General features: G+C 41.3%; 2 protein-coding genes across 3 annotated transcripts in view; one reads left to right on the forward strand and one right to left on the reverse strand.

Moving 5' to 3' along the window:
• The window catches only part of LOC311129893 (rho GTPase-activating protein 22-like), a gene marked incomplete at both ends in the record, with an annotated part of 35,570 nt that extends 33,151 nt beyond the window's left edge, over positions 1 to 2,419 (forward strand). Inside the window, 5 exons of the mRNA XM_084162422.1 lie at positions 88 to 220; positions 392 to 465; positions 582 to 703; positions 954 to 1,911; positions 2,197 to 2,419. Of these exons, the coding sequence (XP_084018548.1) occupies positions 88 to 220; positions 392 to 465; positions 582 to 703; positions 954 to 1,911; positions 2,197 to 2,419 (1,510 nt within the window). The remainder of the gene's footprint in view (positions 1 to 87; positions 221 to 391; positions 466 to 581; positions 704 to 953; positions 1,912 to 2,196) is intronic.
• A 1,558-nt stretch (positions 2,420 to 3,977) lies between these two features.
• Positions 3,978 to 21,228, reverse strand: LOC311129955 (mitogen-activated protein kinase 8). 2 transcript variants are annotated; one of them, XM_084162524.1, is made up of 12 exons: positions 20,969 to 21,228; positions 17,842 to 18,023; positions 16,907 to 17,036; positions 16,489 to 16,547; positions 12,364 to 12,502; positions 11,961 to 12,126; positions 10,406 to 10,477; positions 9,595 to 9,777; positions 9,045 to 9,169; positions 8,180 to 8,243; positions 7,523 to 7,600; positions 3,978 to 7,203 (listed from the first exon to the last, which is right to left on the reverse strand). In XM_084162524.1, exons 2-12 carry the CDS (start codon positions 17,961 to 17,963, stop codon positions 7,187 to 7,189), a joined length of 1,155 nt encoding a protein of 384 aa, XP_084018650.1. In that variant the 5' UTR covers positions 17,964 to 18,023; positions 20,969 to 21,228; the 3' UTR covers positions 3,978 to 7,186. The 2 variants fall into 2 exon arrangements, with proteins under 2 accessions (XP_084018650.1, XP_084018649.1); XM_084162523.1 differs by having other exon boundaries at positions 3,978 to 7,198; positions 20,969 to 21,211.

The following is a 21,228-nucleotide window of genomic DNA, read 5'->3' on the forward strand; positions in this document are numbered from 1 at the left end:
TGGCCACTAAGAATATAGCACTTGCTATTGGACTGATTCATACAGTTAGTAGACCACTCTAGATAACTCTTTTGTGCACTCTTGCAGTAACACTGACGTCCACACGGTGGCGTCCCTGCTGAAGCTCTACTTCCGTGAACTGCCTGAGCCTGTGGTCCCTTTCTCCATGTATGAGGACTTCCTCTCCTGTGCTCAGCTGCTGGCCAAAGACGTGGAGGAGGTAAGAGACACTTCTCTGCACTAGTTCCAGTTCATGTTACTATGACACCGAAGCCAAAGAACAGAACTGCTCTGTCATTCGATAGAAACCAGTGTTCAAGTACATGTTGTCTGTGTGAAGAAACAATAAATGGTGATACTGTATGTCATAGGTTCTCATCTCATCTTTTAGGGTGTACAGGAGCTGGGCAAGCAAGTGAGCAATCTTCCTCCCGCCAACTACAATCTCCTGAAGTATATATGCATGTACGTCCACAAACATCCAACTCCTTCTTTTGAAGATCACAAATATCTTACTTTATCACGGTGCCATTTTCATTTGGTTCTAATTCCGTCCCACCGTGCCATGCCTTCCTTTATAGGTTTCTTGACGAGGTCCAGTCTCACGCAAACAAAAACAAGATGAGTGTACAGAACCTGGCCACAGTTTTTGGACCAAATATCCTCCGGCCCAAAATGGAGGACCCAGTGGCTATTATGGAAGGTATGAACTCTCATTCATTTTATATCATACTGATATTAATAGGTGCTGCATTAATCATCTGAGACAGTACTGATATTTTTTGATTAAACTGTCTGGGAAGTATGAGGCAGAGTAGACACAGTACATTAGTCTATGGACAGTGGAGGACAGAAAAACATCACTTGCACATTATCTATTCATGACTAAAGTAGAGCAGCGTTGTACAGTATGGTTCCTTATACCTTTTCATTGTTTCTTATTTCCTGTAAAGGGACCTCCCTAGTCCAAAGCCTCATGACCGTACTGATCAGTGAACATAACCGTCTGTACTCGGGGAGGGGGGAGTTGGAGGTCCCTGTTCCCCAGCCAGAGGTGACCCTCCAGGGCCAACAGCTCCATCAGCACAGCATCGGTGGCTGGATCTCCGAGGAGGACCTCCAGAGCTGCCCCACCAACCCCAACGAGGACCTCACCTGCAGCAGCGCCTCTTCTCTGGACGCAAAGCTCTGCGCTGCCACCACCCCTCCACCCAGACTGGCTCCTTCAGGGAAGGGGGAGACGGTGGTCAGCCCCAGCAAGCAGACCAAGAACCCCTCCTGGAAGTACTCCTTCAAGGGTACCTCAACGCCGCGGCCCCCTCCTCAGGCCGACGTCACCACCGTGTCCCCCAGTGGCAACTGGCTGATGAACGGGCTGTCCTCTCTGAGGAGCCACAGGCGCACCTCCTCGGGGGAGCGTGTCAGGGACTCCACCGGCTTTTCCCAGAGACTGTCCACTTACGACAACGTCACGTCTTCCTCCAGCATGGGCAGTGTCCCTAGCGTAGCCAGCACGCCTTGGTCCACCTCATCCTGTGACATCTCCGCACCCGACTCAGGCAGCGAGCCCTCAGGGCCTAACTGTGGTAACGGGAAGGGTCTAGGGGAGTGCCAATGGCAGGAGCTAGCCTCACCCCAGGGCCCGGGCCAGGGTCAGAGGGGAGGCCGGGAGGAGGAGAGAGTTGGAGATAGGGTCTCAGAGCAGGAGCAGGACAGTAGTGAAGCCATGGAGCTGTGTGTTAGCAGTGCAGGCTGCAGTGACAATGGGAATACCATAGCCAATATGGTGGTGCCGTCCATCGTGACGCCAGAAGACCTTGACAGAGGCTCCAAAGCACTTACCAGCCTGGTGGAGGGCCTGAAGGACGAGCTGAGGAAACAGAAGGTGGCCTATGAGACCAGGATCAAAAAGTACGTCTGCAGGTTATTTACTGTACTATTGGGGATAATAAGTCAGAATTTTGAATGAAACTGGTGAGAAACAGGTAATGTGAACATAACAACAAAATGTGCATTGTCTGAGTAGACTGATTCCTAGTGTCCAAAAAAATCAAAGGACTAAAGTATTTTCCCTTCCAAAATACTCAATATTGCTGTAAATCAGTCAACAATCTTTCTCGGGTTACTTGCAGGTATTGAGGAGCGCCGGCTCTACATTTATGTAAATCAACCTGTGTGTGTGTGTGCCCCCTGCAGGCTGGAGGAGTCCAGTGCGGCACTGGGTGCTCAGATGGAGCGTCTGGAGCAGGAGATGGAGCAGGAGAGGAAGAAGCAGCGGATGCTGGAGATCAAGCTCCGCAACTCAGAGCGTGCACGTCACGACGCAGAGAACAGGAACCGGCTCCTGGAGAAGGAAATGGAGGACTTCTTCTCCACTCTGGGGGACCTGGCTCTGGGCTCAAGGACTAGCGACATTTAATAGCCCTGGTCATAGACCTCTATAGTCTCTTCCCACAGCCGAGTGCCATGAGTCTGGCAAGCAAGACTGACAACTACATGGACTCAGTGAATAATACTGCATGTTGTCCAACGCAGGCAGCTGCGTCTCTCAATGTTTCCTCAGGCCTCAAAGTGTGCCTATAACTACCACGAGTATCTATCTGGATGGAATTCCATGTCGTTTGGTGACAAAGCCTCGGTCCTTGGTTTACTCTGGTCAACTCTGTCAGTATACCTTTAATGTAAAGCAAAGGGTTTCAACTGCTATCATTATGACTATACAATAATCCCTTCTGTGTTAATCATATGCTGCCTACTACAGTACACAATATGCAAATACAACATTACCAAAGCTGGACTCTGCTAAGGACCAGGGTTGAAGCTGCCATGTCGGTTTGGGGCACATGAAGCTGACCACTGCCCTCAAAGAAACAATGAAGAAGTGTGCTGGCTGTGCCTTTGCGGTCTTTTTGAATTTAAAAAAGAAAATGTTCTCCAGAGGTGTAGTTAGTCAATTACTGTCAATAATACTCACATGGTACATGTATTGCTTAACTTTATCACTACTCCAAATTTGTTGAAGAGCAACAAGACATCCTCAGAATCACTTGCAGTAAGATGACAATCGCGGAGGTGCATATAGATGGCAGCCCCCATGTACTTGCCCCAAACGCCTCGTTTGATAAGTTTGCTGTATTGCTCTCCTGTACTCCAGCCACCCATTAGCACAGTATACATAATCCCAATTCTAGCTCCAAGACGCCGGCGATTTTAAAACAAAGAAGTATAATGTTCTGATTTATTGGCGTGTTAATTGAATGAACATTTTGAAACTTTATGTATACTTTAGTGAATGTAACTGTGTTGTTGATCAAGCCATCCCTGTAAATTGAGTCTAAACTAATTATTAAAACAATGATATAGATTTGAATGCATAACAATTATATACATTTCCCAGAAAATTATTATGTGATCGTTGCATGTGGTGAAACTGTGGATAGAATCCCCTTTTTCAGCAAATGATTACTTCTACTGCATAGAAATGGCTTGAGGCCTGAACACGAAACATGATTTGGTTCTTGAACATCCCTATAAGCAGTATAATAATGTGCATTCATTTTAAGGCAATGTAACTGTATTTTTTGTTTTAACATTTTATACAGACCCTTTTCATATGCTGTTCATATGCTAATGTTTACAAGGTGGTGTTTTGAAAGACAACCGATATAGACAAGCGTCTATAGTGGTCGCCCTGTCGATGACAGCAGTTGAAATTATTATTTTCTCTTAAAACAAACTTAGGCTAAATGTTTGTCTTTGATTAAGATTTAAGTTGCTTATTCTACACACTTGTAATGAATGGCATTATGGCAATCTAAGTAAATAAAGATGACAGGTGCCATTTCGTGACTGATACCTTAAGTATGTGTCAGCAAGCTTGTGTTCAGTGCATCTTATACTTAGCTCAGTGTCTTACTCATAATTCCAACAAATTATATCACATTAAGATCAAGCACAAAAAAAGACCTACAAATTCATGAGTCAAATGTTGTTTCTTTTATTTGCAGTACATGTTTGTTTTTAAGTTGGCATCATCAGATCCCAGTGTATTTATTATAGTAGTGCACTTTTCATTGGCTGCGGTCAGGATGCACAGAGCCAGAAATGTTTAACTAGTTGCATAACAAACCAGCACCATATATATATATACACGAGTTTGTTTTTAGCCATTACTTGTCATCTTTTTAAATTTTCTTTATAATTATTTGGCCTTACCCCAATCAAAATCTATTGGCCATGCATGATGTAACCCCCTCTCACTGCTCCCTCTGGCCAAATATTTTAAGGACTGGTATAGGACTGATTACATAACATCGTAGATTAAAGTCACAAAGAATCATCCTAATTCATAAAAAAGGAAAACATGGATTGACAGTACCAAACATTTCTCTACCTTCAGAAACATACAAACTAACATGGGCTAGATCCATCACTTAGTTCACTACTAGCATAATTTGCAGAAGGTATTGCACATGAACTGTAAAAACTAAAAGAGGGAAAGAGAGGGGGGGAATGACATTTACATAAACAATTCTCTTTACTTCTAGGTGAAGTACACACCGTATACAACTAGAAGTTTCCTAACATTGACAATAGTACACTTTCAAATAAATAAATAACGGAATCTGTATTCACACGTCTTCGATAGCTAATCATGTGGGCAACTAAGTATCCAAGAACTTGTAGAAATTTAGTGTGAGGTAGTTCATCAAAGCCTACTTAAAATCACGATTACAATTGAGAGATGTGATACAAAAGCAAAAAGCCACAGAAAGTCAAACAATTCCGAATGTATCCCTAATAATGCTGGGTTAAGAAACATAAGAGCACTTAAAATAACAAAAAAGTTATTATAATTATGAATTATAACACAGGTACTATAATAATGGATACATATGATTGGCTGTTATTCTGCATACCTTCCCCTTCGACCAATCAACAACACGTCATGTTCCCAAATGATCCAATACATGGCATTTTACGTTCTGAAACAACTCCATAATTTAGCACAGGCATTCTTCAACGCCACCGCATAACAGCTACACTGCCACAGTTACCATTCAGCGCAAATAAATTTGGTTTAATATTGAGGAAATTAGGCAAAACAGTATGATAATTTCTCTCCTAAAATCATCAAGCACATTCTCATTATGCAAAGTGGAGCCGCAAACCATACACGCCTACCATTCAGTGTTATTTTTTTAAAAGTATTTTACTTTGATGAAAGACCTACTTTGATAGAACTGCCACTTTTTTAAATAATTTCAAACGTATGAGCTAAAATATTCTGAAGCAAACATCATTCTCTTTACAGAACATTGACCCTAAAGTTGGAGACTTACCAATGCCGTAGAAAAATTTACAAAACATTTATGATAACCGCCTCAAATGTGATTGACTTACTTGTGGAAACTACTATAGTCATTATCAGGAACCGTTATTAACCTCGAAACACCATGACTCCTCATCCTCTTCCTAGATACTCAGGAATGAATGCTTGACAAACTACAGGCACTTTTTCCTTTTAAAAGCCAAATAAATAAAAAAAACACTGGAAGGACACCATTATTGCATACAGTTCAGAATCATTGATTCACTTGGGTTTTGGAGGTGGTTCTGTAGCTATTGTGTGATGTACTAAGCATAGGGTGAAATTGATTTAGTGCACACATGCATACAAGTTCTGCAAAGGGTTCAGCCAATTATCTTCTCTGAGATCCTGCTTATTACTTACATTTCGTACACTCATTTTCCAATTTGAAATGTTCAATACACTGCAAGCTGACGGTACACTTATATTACATAAATAACATGAGATCAGATTAGGAACCTTGTTTCTTTAAATAGTTTGTTTCTGCGCTTGAAGCCTGCAGAATGTCCATCCCTCCAAAGACAACCAACATCACCACAAACACAAGCCCTCTCTACATCCCTGTTTTGGACTCAATCCAAACACATTCTTCATATACCTTCAACCGTCTCAAGTCATGTGTTCTAACTAGTAACATCCTTTTCTTACAAAGCTCCTCAGCATACACCTGTACAGTACAACCATATTTCTCAGTCCTAGCGTTCAACATAGCCCCACTGTCAAAGAAAGAGTAAACCTGTAGAAAATAATCACTGTAGAATAACTTGTCAGTGCAGAGGAAGCAGTGCCTTCAGCACTGACAAATAAAGACAATTATCAAAAGCTCCTTAGTTTCCTTTCTGGACCTATCTGCGCCATTTCCGTCATACACTGGAACACCCATAAAATCGGAAAATAAAATTCAGACAAAAATTCAACAACAAAAAAGTAACACTGTCTTCTCTTACCAAAAGAGAAAATGGTTCAGGAATCTAACAGCATTTTGAGATATTTTAAGACTAAACAAAAAGAAAGTGGTTTGATAAAGGATTTCTTCTTCTTTTTTTTCTTTCTTTTTTTTTTTTTTACAAGGAGGTAGTGACCCACAAGAGGAAAACAGTTCTTTTTATACAAATAAATCTAAAGTATATTTCAAAATCTAACCCAATGGATATATGCATTAAACAATATTCCATATGAAAGAGATTAGAATAGACAAAGTAATATTACTATTCGGAAGGGGAGTACTAAAATCATAAATGTATCAATTAAATGATGGTTAGAATGGCTCACTGCAAACTAAAATTTAAAAAGATATATTCACCATAAAATCTGTACAAACTCATTCCACATCGATATGGTCAGTTGAAACAGCAGTAGCTTGAAATAAAAGTAGATGACACTAAAATCAAAGAAACAAAATAAAAGCATGTAAAAAGCTTTTACAGATGTTCTCAAAATATCCCCATCAGCCAAAACTGCAGCGTAGTGAGAAAAAATAAAGTTCTTAGTAAAATAAAATAAAATAAAAATGATATTACAGCCTGGACTAAAAAATAGTAATAAAATGTAATAAAAATGACTCTGTAGTAGTACTTTAAGGGAAAAAAATCAGTTTTCTTTTTAACAAACAAATATCGAAACTGGCCTAAACTCCACACCATTGAAGACAAGCGGAGGGACTGGTGGGACAGGGACCAGGGCATGGTGATGGTCATCTGCAGCAGCCCCGCGGGTCCGTGTTAGAGGCCGTCTCCAGGCTGCTGTCCGTGTCTGAGGCCAGGGTGGGGTCGGTGGACATGGAGGACGCGGAAGGGTGCTGCTGGAAGCTGCTGCTCACTGCTGCACCTGTGCTACATGTATGGAGAAACAGAGAGGGGGTATCAAGTCAGACTTCTGGTTAGGCAATGACATTTCAGCAGACGGAAAGAGGAAAGGTTCTTCACTAAGAAATAAACATGGTCCTTCAAACTGGATCTGGAACAGAAGTCAACTATGAGCAGAGAGACCGTGCCAGTCTCAATTTGTTGCTCCCACACATAGTGCTCTAGGACCAGGAGATTTCTCTGACCATAGGACCTGACCAGGAACAACTCTGGGCCCTAGTTATAGAGTATAACCATCAGAGTGGGAGTGCTCAGGTTGCCCATGGAGAAAAGTCTCTAAACTAACCTAAAGACGCTGGCTGTCCCCGGATCACTCCATTCTTTGTTCTCTCCTCCCAGTCCTGGACCTCAATGTATATCAAATCTGCAATGGATCACAAGATTTGGTAAAAAGAGTGACAACAGTTGAAACTTCTGGTAACTACACCAAAACTCCCAGGATTTCCAGAAATTCTTGTAGGAAGATTCCTGGAATTAGGAAGGAATAAGCAGGATATCTCAGAATACTCCAACCGGGATTTCTGGAAAACCTGGGAATTTTGCAACCCTAGACATGAAACCTAAACCTAAGAAGAACATGACAGACAGGAACATAGCTAGCATGATGTGACACAGGGAGTCCACACTTAAGAACAGAGCCAAGAGGGAGCAGGGTTAGATCATCAGACCAGGTCTAGATTAGACAGACATGGAAGGGTAGGATACACCATACACACTTCTCACTTTAGACAGGGATTTGTTAGGACAAACAGACACAAAGGGCAAAACCTGCATAAAACTGAAATATTAAGATTGAATGTCCCACAAGAACATCTTGAGATGTAGATTCTTAGTAGAATAATGTGCAATTGTAATGTAACATAGTGGAAACATTTAAACGTGCTCGAAGTGTATGAATCAAAGCATGGGTAAGGAAAATGGCTGCTCTCTCCCTCTACTGTACCTTTCCACTCCTCCACCGTGTGCTCCCGCTCATCCAGCTGCTTGTCTGTGATCAGCGGTGGGGGCTGCAACAGGAACAGGACAGGGAAGAGTGTACTTTAAGTGGGGTGACTGTTGGCCTTCTCTTCACTTGGCTGAGTCACATTCAAATTTCACACATTTGCGCAAGGCGCTGTACTGCAGCCAAATCTACACGTCTCAAGGCCGATTTTGTCAGTTGTGAGGAATGCTTGCATGCGAGTGACTGAGTTGAGTGCAACATCTCATTCTCCACCCCCGCACTGTACGGTAGCCGAGGTCTGATTGGTTGACAGAGGAAAAACGACCTGACACATCCAAGTGCAATCTCTGTGATGATGACTTGGCTGTCAATGGATGTCAAATCCAGAGCACCTGCTTAAACATTCAGGGAGTTTTATGATCTCCCGAGTGGCGCAGCTGTCTAAGGCACTGCATCTCAGTGCTAGAGACGTCACAACAGACACTGGTTCGATTCCAGGCTGTATCACAATCCGGCCGTGATTGGGAGTCCCATAGGGCGGCGCACAATTGGCCCAGCGTCGTCCGGGATTGGCCGTCATTGTAAATAAGAACAAATTCTTATCTGACTTGCCTAGTTAAATAAAGGTTAAATAAATAAAATAAATCCATCTGATCTGGGCTAAGCCTTTCCCAGGGCTTTCATCATTTTGGCTGTTTTGACATTCCCTCTTATTGTGAATCACCACTCAATGTGTATTTCGAGGCATATGCACGCTTAAACACACACAGTGGACCTGAAGAGTCATATTATTTAACGTAAGAGTAGATCATTAACACAAGAACCACCCCCTCCACGGCCACATAATGGGCCAGTAAGTGCTTACCGCCTCCACTTCAGTTGGATCATACCACACGTTGATGTAGGGGTGCTGGAGAGCCTCGCTCACAGAGATCCGTTTGGATGCATCTATTACCAGCATCTTTGATAATAGGTCTCTGGCTTGACTTGCTGCGAGGCAATTGAGACAAATAGGGAAATTAATGGCGTTGGCAAATTCCCCTCTCATTCACTCGGCTGACATTCACTGTGCTGATAAATTAGTGTAGTGGGCCAGAATAGAGTCCCTTAGTCAAACATGATCTGAATCAAAGCAGAGTAAGGCTTTAAACCACTACATAAAATACTACTAATCATCATTGACTACTTTCCGTGGAATTTCCAATTGATCACATAAGTCAGACTCTATTAGTTAGTGCATATCAGAGAAAGTGTTAGGCACGTAATGTACTTATATTCAGCAAAAAAATGGACTATATATCTGGAATATTCTAGTCATACAGACATGTATGACATGTTGCATCTCACAATGACACACAATACTGCAGTTTTCATGCTTGGGGTGTCCCCCAGGGGTGTGTGCTCTCCCCGCTTACCTTTCAGTTTGTTGTGCTCCGAGTCGGCTGGGAAGAGGACGTCGGGGAAGAGCTTCTCGAAGGTATAGCCGGCGAAGCGGGGTCTGTTCTCCACGTAAGTCCTCACCGACTGGTTTAGCTTCATCAGGAACTCCTGACTTGGAGTCCCTAGCTGCTCGATCACCTTGTTCCACTGATCAATATCTGACATTCCAACATGTAAGAAAAAAAGCTGCAAAGGGCTTTTCAGAGGCTTTTCATGAGGGGAATATTGACAGTTTTATGCTTGTAGTTGGGATAAAGGAGGAGGATTATGGACACTGGACACAAAGGATGCTAATTTCTTTCACTGTTGCCTTTGTAGAGCAACTGTGATTGAGGAATCATGGGAAAGCTGTTCGATCGTCTCTTCTCCCATGAGACGGACACACAGAACACTGAAAACAGAGCCACAAGCCTCGGTGTGGGACTGTGTAATGAGGTGAAGTGATCAGAAAAGTTTTCCATTGAGATGAAATGGCCGCCAACAGGTACAAACCCATTCACATATACCCAACCCAGTGGAAATTCATTTGGATGGAGTGAAAGGTCGCTGGTTTCGAATCCCTGAGCCGACTAGGTGAAAAATCTGTCGATATGCCCTTGAGCAAGGCACTTAACCCTAATCGCTCCTGTAACTCGCTCTGGGTAAGAGGGTCTGCTAAATGACTAACATGTAAATGCAGTACGTTGGTCTCACCACCACAACACACACTCTTTCACACACATAAACAAACACATTTACATACACACACACACAATGGAGGGACGACGAGGGTCCAGGTAAGGATACGATCTGTGCCTGGGAACAACACACTACCTCGGACCATTTCTGCCATGATGCAGCCAATAGACCAGACATCAACTGAAAAATGGAATGACAACCAAATTAGCATGCAGAACTCAAAGCAATCCAAATTAAAAATAACAAAACAAGGAAGGGATAACGATGCAGACAAGGTAATGTGTGTGAATACAAACAAAGAAAATGAAGGCATGCTAACTCTCATGTCAAACCGCTGTCAGTGTCCGACTAGGCAGTACATCATGATAAGGTGTGGGTTTTTTGGTTCATTATCTGGCATATTAATAAACAAAGTGGACGAGGGCCACTTCCTTTTTTTTTTATATTTTATTTTACATTGCCTACATAGCATTGGCTTTCAACTAGCAAGACACTGACACCCAAGGCCTGCATAAACTGTATTATGACAGCAGAAATGCATAACACCCTCAAGATTCTCACTGGGGCAAATTAATACTATCAGTTGAATAGACAAAGGCCAATTTTCGATTATTGATAAAAGCTCTCCCAGTCCATCATTTATATTAGATATTCTGTGTTAGGACAGTGACCATTTCTTATTTTCTGCCAAAATGGCTGCTTATCTTTGAAGAAGAAAGTCAAACAATAATATGATTTAAGATCTTTTGCAATTGTCTTGGTAAAAAAAAATGAAAGAGCAAAACATTGTTGAATTCTATTTCAGGTGCTTGTTGCGTGAGTCAGAGGTGCATCAAGCTATAGCACTGGGTGCTTTGGGGGATAGAGGGAAGGTGTGGGGGATGGAAGTGTCAGGCATAACAGAAGAGAAATAGAATTTCGACAGTTGCTCTTTGACATGATCTCCGCAATCCATCGTAACAAGCCTTCAAAAAATAAACTCCAACGGTTTTTTCAAATGCAGAACTGAACTGCTTCAAGCAGCACAAGGATACAATCCCTTCCTGGAAAAAGGATTTTGTGGCGAACCATTTCTGCCATAATGCAGCCCACAGCCCATATATCCACTAAATATGTGTAGCAATAGAAAAGAGGAGGAAAAAGGCGAAGCAACAAGTCAGCAGGAAAGTTTGGGTCGTTTTTTGGTCAACACACTGCAGGGATGCCCATATTTTCAGGCAGTTCAAGTTTAATTTAAAGACAATCTTTTTTCTTCGTATTTGAGCTCTGAATTTTATTGCAGCAAGTACAATGATTTGGAGATATCGAGCCCCATCACATCTGCACATTCTTGCAGTAAACGTTAATTGTTAAAGGCAAGCTGAACTATAGAATCCATAAGGGAATGGATCACACTGATATCTAGTCCAGCTGCGCCGTCTCTGGACGGCTTCTTAGAAAACACAAGCGCTACAGCTGCTGTGCACTGGCTCTCTATACAGGAGGAAAGGAACCCACAATGCATAGCCAGGCGTGCCACCTACCCCCCTGACTGTGACACTGACACGGGAGGGGGGTGTGGCTGTGAAGGTGGGTCTCAGGACCTTGTGGGCGGGGCATGCGACAAACAGCGTTCTGCAGCACGCAAAGGTCCGATTGGCCGATCCCTCGGTCACTCACTCACCGTTGGCCTGGTAACCCATGCCCAAGATGACTTCGGGGGCGCGGTAGTAGCGGGTCACCACATACGGGGTCATCAGGAGGCCCGTGGCCGCTGTCCTGGCCAATCCAAAGTCCAGGATCTTCAGTGTGCAGTCTGACTTTACCACAATGTTGCTGGGTTTCAGATCCTGAGGGTGGGGGACAGGAGGGGGATATGGTTTAGAGATGGATAACTCTCTACCAATGCTTAAGTCCCATTCACAACACCAGGCCAATGAAATTGCATTTTTTATTCAGCTCTCCAAAAGGTGAATGCATTGTAAGAGAAGGGACAGCTTTAGGAATACACAGGAGGACTGGGTCACATTAAGGTTGCTTGGCCAGGCAAGGTGTGGTGGTGTGTGTGTGTGTGTGTGTGTGCCCACCCTGTGTATGATGCCCGCGGCGTGAAGGTGCTTGATGCCACACAGCATCTGGTAGAGCAGATAGGACAGCCGCTCGTGGTCCAGCTCCATCTGAATCACCTGGCACAGGTTGGCATCCATTAGCTCCATCACAATATACCTGGGGACGGATACAGAGCAGAGGGGAGGGAGGGTGGGTGATATTACACAGAAAGGTGTGCAGTGCACACGTACACACTCAAACGTATGCATACACAGGCAAACGCACACAGATAAAGAATACGCGCAAAGTGCACACGTCTCGCGCTCTCACTCACACACACACACCAGGGCTTCAGACTGCGACCATTTAGTTGCATTTTAACATTGGTGCAAGCAGCACATTCTACCTGGTCACCTAAATCAAAAAGTCCTATTTTTGAGTGGATAAAATCATGAATTTGTTAAACAGTAAAGTGCATTAATCTCATGATTCCTGTAATAAAAATGTCTGCCGTTGTGCCTGCTTGTTTCTGTAATGAGCGAGCCTCTCACACTCTCCCCCCCTTTATATCATTTCAAATGTAATTGTGGGGGAAATGCACAACTTTGGAAGCAACATGTTGTCCATATTAAAAGAGAGGAGGGTGTCAGATTTCTGTATGTATATTTCTTCTTAACAATCATTATTGAGCTTGAAAATGGAGCGTGCGAAATTGCGCATAGGCCATCGCAAGTGCCTACGCACTTCCAAAGTATTTTGGGGGAAATTACATTTACTGTTAGGTTCTAGCAGTAGGTGTTATATTTAGCTCATGTGTTTTGAGTTTCCACTTCCTCAGGTGTTGAATTAGCACCAATTGAATTAGGCGTATATATACAGTGCATTCGTAAAGTATTCAGACCCCTTAACTTTTTCACATTTTGTTACGTTACAGCCTTATTCTAAAATTGATTAAATTATGTTTTTTCCTCATCAATCTACACACAATACCCCACAATGACAAAACGGAAACAGGTTAAGACATTTTTGCAAAAAAGGCTTTAATAAGGCTTTAACGTAACACAATGTGGAAAAATGAAAGGTGTCTGAATACTTTCCAAATGCACTGTATAATATTAGTGCACAAAGATTAAGGCAAATTCATCTCTATTTTGACAGTAAAATATAACAAAAATTGCCTAATTAGCAACGCAAAATTCATGACAATCACTGGATTAGGTTGCATATCAAAATATTTAGAAAAATGCATTCCTGCTTGGACATGTTAGATGTAACAACTTATTTATTGAATACCATCTCAGTAGTCTTTTACAGTTTTTAGGTGGTAAGAAAATATGATTTTATGAATATCGCTAGCTGCAACAGAATACCATCGTGGTCTCTGCATCCAGTATGAAGGAAGTTAGAGCTAGTTTCATGAGCCAATGCCAACTAGCGTTAGGGAAATTACTGGAAGTCTACAGGAACAGCTAGCTGTTCCGGTTCATCCGACTGTGGGGAAGTAGATAAAGGGCTTCATTGCTAAAATCTTGAACTATACCTTTAACATGGAGGAAATTACAGTCAATTAAGCTAATTACAGTGTTTTTTCTGTATAGAAAATTCTTAATGGTAATTTTCATGATGGAAAAACAGTTTGTGTCAACTTAAATGATCAAAACCAGATAGAAAGCATGCAGAAAATATGTTGAACTATATACAGTACCAGTAAAAAGTCTGGACACCTACTCATTCAAGGGTTTTTCTTTATTTGTACTATTTTCTACATTGTAGAATAATAGTGAAGACATCAAAACTATGAAATAACACATATGGAATCATGTAGTAACCAAAAAAAAGTGTTAAACAAATTAAAATTCTTCAACTAGACACCCTTTGCCTTGATGACAGCTTTGCACACTCTTGGCATTCTCTCAACCAGCTTCATGAGGTAGTCACCTGGAATGCATTTCAATTAACTGGTGTGCCTTGTTAAAAGTTAATTAGTGGAATTTCCTTCCTTCTTAATGAGTTTGAGGCAATCAGTTGTGTTGTGACAAGGTAGGGTAGGTATACAGAAGATAGCCCTATTTGGTAAAAGACCAAGTCCATATTATGGCAAGAACAGCTCAAATAAGCAAAGAGAAACGACAGTCCATCATTACTTTAAGACGTGAAGGTCAGTCAATCCGGAAAATTTCAAGAACTTTCAAAGTTTCTTCAAGTGCAGTCGCAAAAACCATCAAGCGCTATGATGAAACTGGCTCTCATGAGGACCGCCACAGGAAATAAAGACCCAGAGTTACCGCTGCTGCAGAGGATACGTTCATTAGAGTTAACTGCACCTCAGATTGCAGCCCAAATAAATGCTTCAAAGAGTTCAAGTAACAGACACATCTCAACATCAACTGTTCAGAGGAGACTGCGTGAATCAGGCCTTCAATAAGAAGAAGAGACTTGCTTGTGCCAAGAAACACGAGCAATGGACATTAGACCGGTGGAAATCTGTCCTTTGGTCTGATGAGTCAAAATTTGAGATTTTTGGTTGCAACCGCCGTGTCTTTGTGAGACGCAGAGTAGGTGAACGGATGATCTCCGCATGTGTGGTTCCCACCGTGAAGCATGGAAGTGGTGTGATGGTGCTTTGCTGGTGACACTGTTGGTGATTTATTTAGAATTCAAGGCACACTTAACCAGCATGGCTACCACAGCATTCTGCAGCGATACGCTATCCCATCTGGTTTGCACTTAGTGGGACTATCATTTGTTTTTCAACAGGACAATGACCCAACACACCTCCAGGCTATGTAAGGGCTATTTGATCAAGAAGGAGAGTGATGGAGTGCTGCATCAGATGACCTGGTCTCCACAATCACCCGAACCCAATTGAGATGGTTTGGGATGAGTTGGACCGCAGAGCGAAGGAAAAGCAGCCAACAAGTGCTCAGCATATGTGGGAACTCCTTCAAGACTGTTGGAAAAGCATTCCAGGTGTAGCTGGTTGAGAGAATGCCAAGAGTGTGCAAAGCTGTCATCAAAGCAAAGGGTTCCTATCTGAAAAATATGTTTTGATTTGTTTAACACTTTTTTGGTTACTACATGATTCCATATGTGTTATTTCATAGTTTTGATGTCTTCACTATTATTCTACAATATAGAAAATAAAGAAAAACCCTTGAATGAGTAGGTGTCCAAACTTTTGACTGGTACTATATATATATATATATATATATATATATATATATATATATATATATATAATATAATACCATCTTTGAGAACTAACAATCAAATAACAGCTACACAGTCAGGGAGAATCGAAAATTAAAACGGGAAAATCAGGGCACATGCCCATTGATTTAGCTATCATGTTTGAGCAGAGGAACACAGCATTAGCCATGGCAAAATTAGAATTTATCTTTAAAACTGCAAAACTGTCACTCAGCCACATGCCAAACTGTGTAGAATTTCAGGAAATTAGATTCAAAACTGCAAAATTACCTTTCTAGCTAATAGACCATGTTAGAGTTTACACTTCCTCTTCTAATGAACTGTGTGAGGTGAAAATAATATAACTGTCTACCAAATCTATTCATTTTAAAATGTTGATTACTGCTACTTGCAATTATCATTCACCCGATGATAAGACAATAAGTGATTTTTTATTTTTTGCTAACATATGATGGGGGTCCCTCAGTCGCCGGTTTGCCTGGGCAAAGAAAAGGTTGAAAACCCCTGGTCTATTACACTTCTTAATAAAGCATTGTAAATTACTTCATAATGAGTAAAATGTATTATATTGTGTGATGCTTCAGGATACATATATGTACACACTCACAGGAGTGGGCTGCTCCTCCATCATAGTGAAACAGGCTGTTTACCCCACAGCCATGTTGTAGATTTTTAATTTTAGATCCAAATCAGAAAGACAAAGATTCTCACAGTTCCTCCCTCCGCTCTGAGAATTAATCACATTTCCTCACATGCACTACAATGTACTAACCCTTCAGCTATCCCATAATAGACCCTGGGCCCCACTCCACTGCACAAAACACATTTTCCATCTTATATAAATCCAAAATATACTTTTTGCCGTTTCAGCACTACAGCCTACCAGGTAACAGTGATTATATAGTATTGTAATTTATCCTTATTGATTTTATAACCAAGGCGACGTTACTTACACATCTTGAAATTCTTCCAGCGTCTTCTGTGGCGTGAATACATTTAATAGGCCGATAATCTGTGGAGTTATAAAATGCATCAGTGCATCATAGTTCTGTGAGCAGCATTTGTAGGAACATTGCATTTCATGCTGACAATATGCTGCCTAAGGGCGCGCTAAAACTACAGAAGGGTTCTTTGGAAAATGAACAACACTACATAAAATGGACAATGACATTTTAGAAAAATGGAAACATCAAGCATTCATGTAATAGCTACATGATGATAGCAACATTTTTGAATGATCTGTGATGATTTTACATTTTGGTTAATGCTGTGGTAACTTTCTTTTCTATAAATTGGGACAACTCCCTTTCCTACTTGCTCTCCCCTTTTTTCTATCAGACACACAGATTCAGAGAGAGGTAAATAGCTTACGTTCTTATGGTTGACACATTTCATGAGCACCAGTTCTCTGTAAGCTCTTTTGGCATGGGTCTGGTTCTGGAAAGGTCGGCTGAGTTTTTTTATTGCAACATTTCGCTCAAGGTTGTGGTCATATGCTGAGCTGTAAACACAAAAATACAAATGTATGTCCATAGTGTATGACACAATCTGAAGAAGACTAGCACGGCCAAACATCAATGTCTTTAATAAAAATGTTTTAATGAAAGATGAGTTTGTTCCTACTTTCCCACATCCTAAATCAATATCAGGGTCCAAATGATTGAAGTGTAATACTGGACCAATGGCAAACATATAGCATATAAACAAACTTACAGCAGCTAATAATGTATCATATTGACTTCCAATGCCATTTCAACCTACAGCAGTTAATGACGTATCATATTGACTTCCAATGCCATTTCAACCTACAGCAGCTAATAAGGTATCATATTGACTTCCAATGCCATTTCAACCTAGAGCAGCTAATAACGTATCATATTGACTTCCAATGTCATTTCAACCTACAGCAGCTAATAACGTATGAATCATATTGAGTTCCAAAGCCATTTCAAATAGCTAGCAAATGGTGATATTTTATAGTATGACTCAGATTAGATATTCTTTTCCAAATTATAAACTGGGTGGTTCGAGCCCTGAATGCTGATTGGCTGACAGCTATGGTATATCAGACCGTATACCACGGGTATGACAAAACATTTATTTTTACTGCTCTAATTACATTGGTAACCAGTTTATAATAGCAGTAAGGCACCTCGGGGGTTTGTGGTATATGGCCATATACCACACCCCCGAGGTGCCTTATTGCTTAAGTTACACACACACAGTTCTAACATAGTCACTGGATAATGAGCATTGGGCTACAGGGCATCTCTTTTCCTTTCCAATTCACAGCTCCGTCTACTCACCAGACAATTCCCTGTGCTCCGGAGCCTATGGGTCTTAAATTCTGGTAGCGCTTCAAAACCGTAAAAGTGGAATCCCCGACGTCTAAACTGTAATACTCCTTTTCACGCTTATTCCGATTCATGATGAAATCTGGACAAAAGTGTGTGTTTTGGGCATCCAAGTGGAAGTTCTGTCTCAAGACCTAAGACAGAGGGAGAAGAAACAGGAAGATAAAACAATTATTAGCATATTATCAGCTCATTACCTGGACCTTCCAAGCCATAGTTGTCAATCTATGGGAATATGATTGACAGAGGCTGCATTGTGTGTCAAAATTCATGAGGTGAAATATGAGCGCAATTAAGTCCTCCCTGAATAGCGACGACATTTGGATAATTTAGGCTAGCTAGGGTATACCGTGTTACACACTCAGTTAATCTAAAAAGGTTTAAATGCATTACAATACATTATAGTTCTGGGTTTATAGGATTAGCTGGTATTTTATACCCCATCATAAAACAATATACTGTACAAATTCATTCCAGGATTTGGATCACAGCTTTCATAAATGTAAAGCCAGAGCACTGCAAAGCAAAATATCAGCCCAGCAAACTGTACGGTACCACCAATCAATTGTGGTCTAAACAGGGAACAATGTTTCAGCCACAATTGTGTTAGTCTAAGCTAGGCTAAACCTACAGCTCATAAAATCCATTGCATACATCCTGCCTCTACAGCTTTAAAAACATATCCAATATCAGAAAACAGAGAGGCCTTTCCTGAGGCTTGTGGCAGTGCTTTGCTAGCATTTGAACTAGGGCTGTCAAGATACCAGTATCGCAATACATTTTCCATGGCAAAAATGAAAACACGAAGCAGGCCACACTCTGGTCCTTTAAAAACCTGCTGTATGTAAAATACTGTGTGATATTGCTTGGGAAATAAATGACTCTTGATGACACTAAAATGATGTTTGTTTCCAACATTAGGGCTGTTTTCCTAAAGAAATTAAATCCACTTCGTGTTTTGTTTCCTTGCCACAATAGTAACGAGTATCGCGATACCGGTATCGTCCTGGCTCGAATTTGAACATAGCAAATTAAAAACAGAAACACAATCTCTTTAGATGATTGTTCGGGCGAGATATGGGGCAGCGCTAGAAAAGTTGATCACTAGCCTATAGAGAAATCCCATGGCTATCACATCGAGAGGGACTAGTACCACTGTCCAAAGCCCATTAGAGCCTGCAGAAATGTATATTTAAGACTCATTGTTCAGGCAAATGGAAGGAAGTAGCTAGGCGTAGAGAGAAAAAGAGAGCGTGAGGGAGCGCTGGATTTGATAAGGAGTTTGAAGAAATCATTAGTCAAATTTAGAACATTTGTGCTGAGGACATTTCCACTGGCTGATGGCTGCACAGTCGACAGACCATGACTTGACCTTCATACGCCTATACAACCACCCCCTTCTCTTTTCTACTCTCCACATGAAGGGGCGTTCAGCAGGGTTTTTTCATCTCGGTTGAAAGGCATGTCAACAGCCTGAAGCCCTGCTATGAGATGAACTAAAACAGGGTTTGGAGAAGCCTGAACAAAATACTTTTACAACTTTAAAGTGAAATCGCTCCGTGCAGTCGCTCCATCCAATCTGGAGAAGAATGAACAGTGGTGTGAACAACTGTATGACCATGCCTATACAGTCAGACTAAATGTAATGATATGTGTGTCATTTTATTAAAACAACATGAATGACACTATTTTGCTTCGCATTATCACTGGAATGTGAGCATTGTTATGACATGTCAGTTGGTCTTTTGATGTGAAACTTCGATAGATGAGTGCTCGTTCAAATCACAGAGAATCTGAGAGAATATGCGATCAGAGGGAGGCAGAGAACTGTAGCCATGAAGCATGTCGTCGCCACATCGTCTGACGCTGTTTCAAGGTCTCGCACTAATCACACGTTCACGGTGTGGGGCATTTCAGTAAAATGGGGGCCATTTCATTTCAAGGAATACATTAAATGGATATCTGGAAGAAACCTGAACATGAAAATGGGGCAGAATAATTTGCAGTCTGACAGTATGTCTGTCAGGCTGTCAAACCAAATTCAACATTTAGGGCCATCCATGATTCTCTTTCATGCCACAATGCCCAGATGGGGTCTACATCTAACCTAAATTGATATGACTTTTCACATTATCTATGTGGTTTTCACCAGCCTTCTTTTCCAGCTAATGAAAACACTGAAGCCTATCACCACTGAGAGCAGACATCAGCATTAGAAGCAATGTGCCAAATGCCTCTTGCTGCATCTGTTATGGAGGTCATTCTTCTATATGACACACCTGGAATAGTCAATGAAGGTGTCCAAAATCCTTCAAAACAACATGTGACACAAAACATCACCGAAATGTTATTCATCTTTAATTGAATAGATACAGTCAAATTAAGATATGATTTAACCATATTTACATGATTAATATCATTATTAACAACGTTCTTATTATGATAGATGGTTATGTCGATGTGACCATAATATCGTCGATTCATTTTTCTGCTATTCTTCGGTATATTGGATGAAATGTACACAACCTGCAACTATACACCTTTCACTTGTTTAATAGAAATCGACTTGACGCACTAGCAGACAATAAGTTAACTTGCACACACAAGTTCATACTAGTCTATTGGTGGTAGGCTAATTGTCAAAAGCCCATTTATGACCGAATGGTGTGCATGTGTTTCTTTAAGAAATTATGGTGATGTTACAAATCCAAATGTCGCATGGCAAATGTAACCACGCCATTGATGTTGTCAGTAGGCTATATGCTGCGAAGATACTTAGGTCGTTGATACAATATAGCACTAGCAGGTAGTTAAAGTCTTACAATGTAGCGCATTCTGTAGCCTCTCGTGCGCGTTTCAATTAATCGCGCATTGAGAATATCCAATAGCCATGTTTTTTTATGCGGTGCATGCCTTTAAAATTGCAATAGGCCTATACGCCAAAACTCGACAATATGGTCCAGATAGCTAATTGCAGTTATTTAACGTATTTTCTGTGTTTTTTGCAACCCATCGGTGCTATTACCCTCCCCCACTGCTAACAATAACATATCTTATAAAGGTTTCATATCGAACTCACCCCACTCCAAAAGAACGGGTTAGAAATTCCAAAACTGTCAAACCGCGGAATCTGGTCTTCCGTTGAAATATACAGCAGAATATTTGAAGATCTTATTTATTTTCTCCTTAGTAGGACAACCTCTGAATACACTGCGTTTCCTTCCACTGGCAGGCCTGGATCTGCAAAATACATGTGTACTACGTAGCCTAATCTTTGTGTCCGTGACACAAGCAGTTTCTGCCATTTCATACCGATGTCGTCGAAACCTTGCGATGTTT

This window comes from Coregonus lavaretus (assembly GCF_964263955.1).
Source record: "Coregonus lavaretus genome assembly, chromosome: 1".
NCBI classification, from domain to species: domain Eukaryota; kingdom Metazoa; phylum Chordata; class Actinopteri; order Salmoniformes; family Salmonidae; genus Coregonus; species Coregonus lavaretus.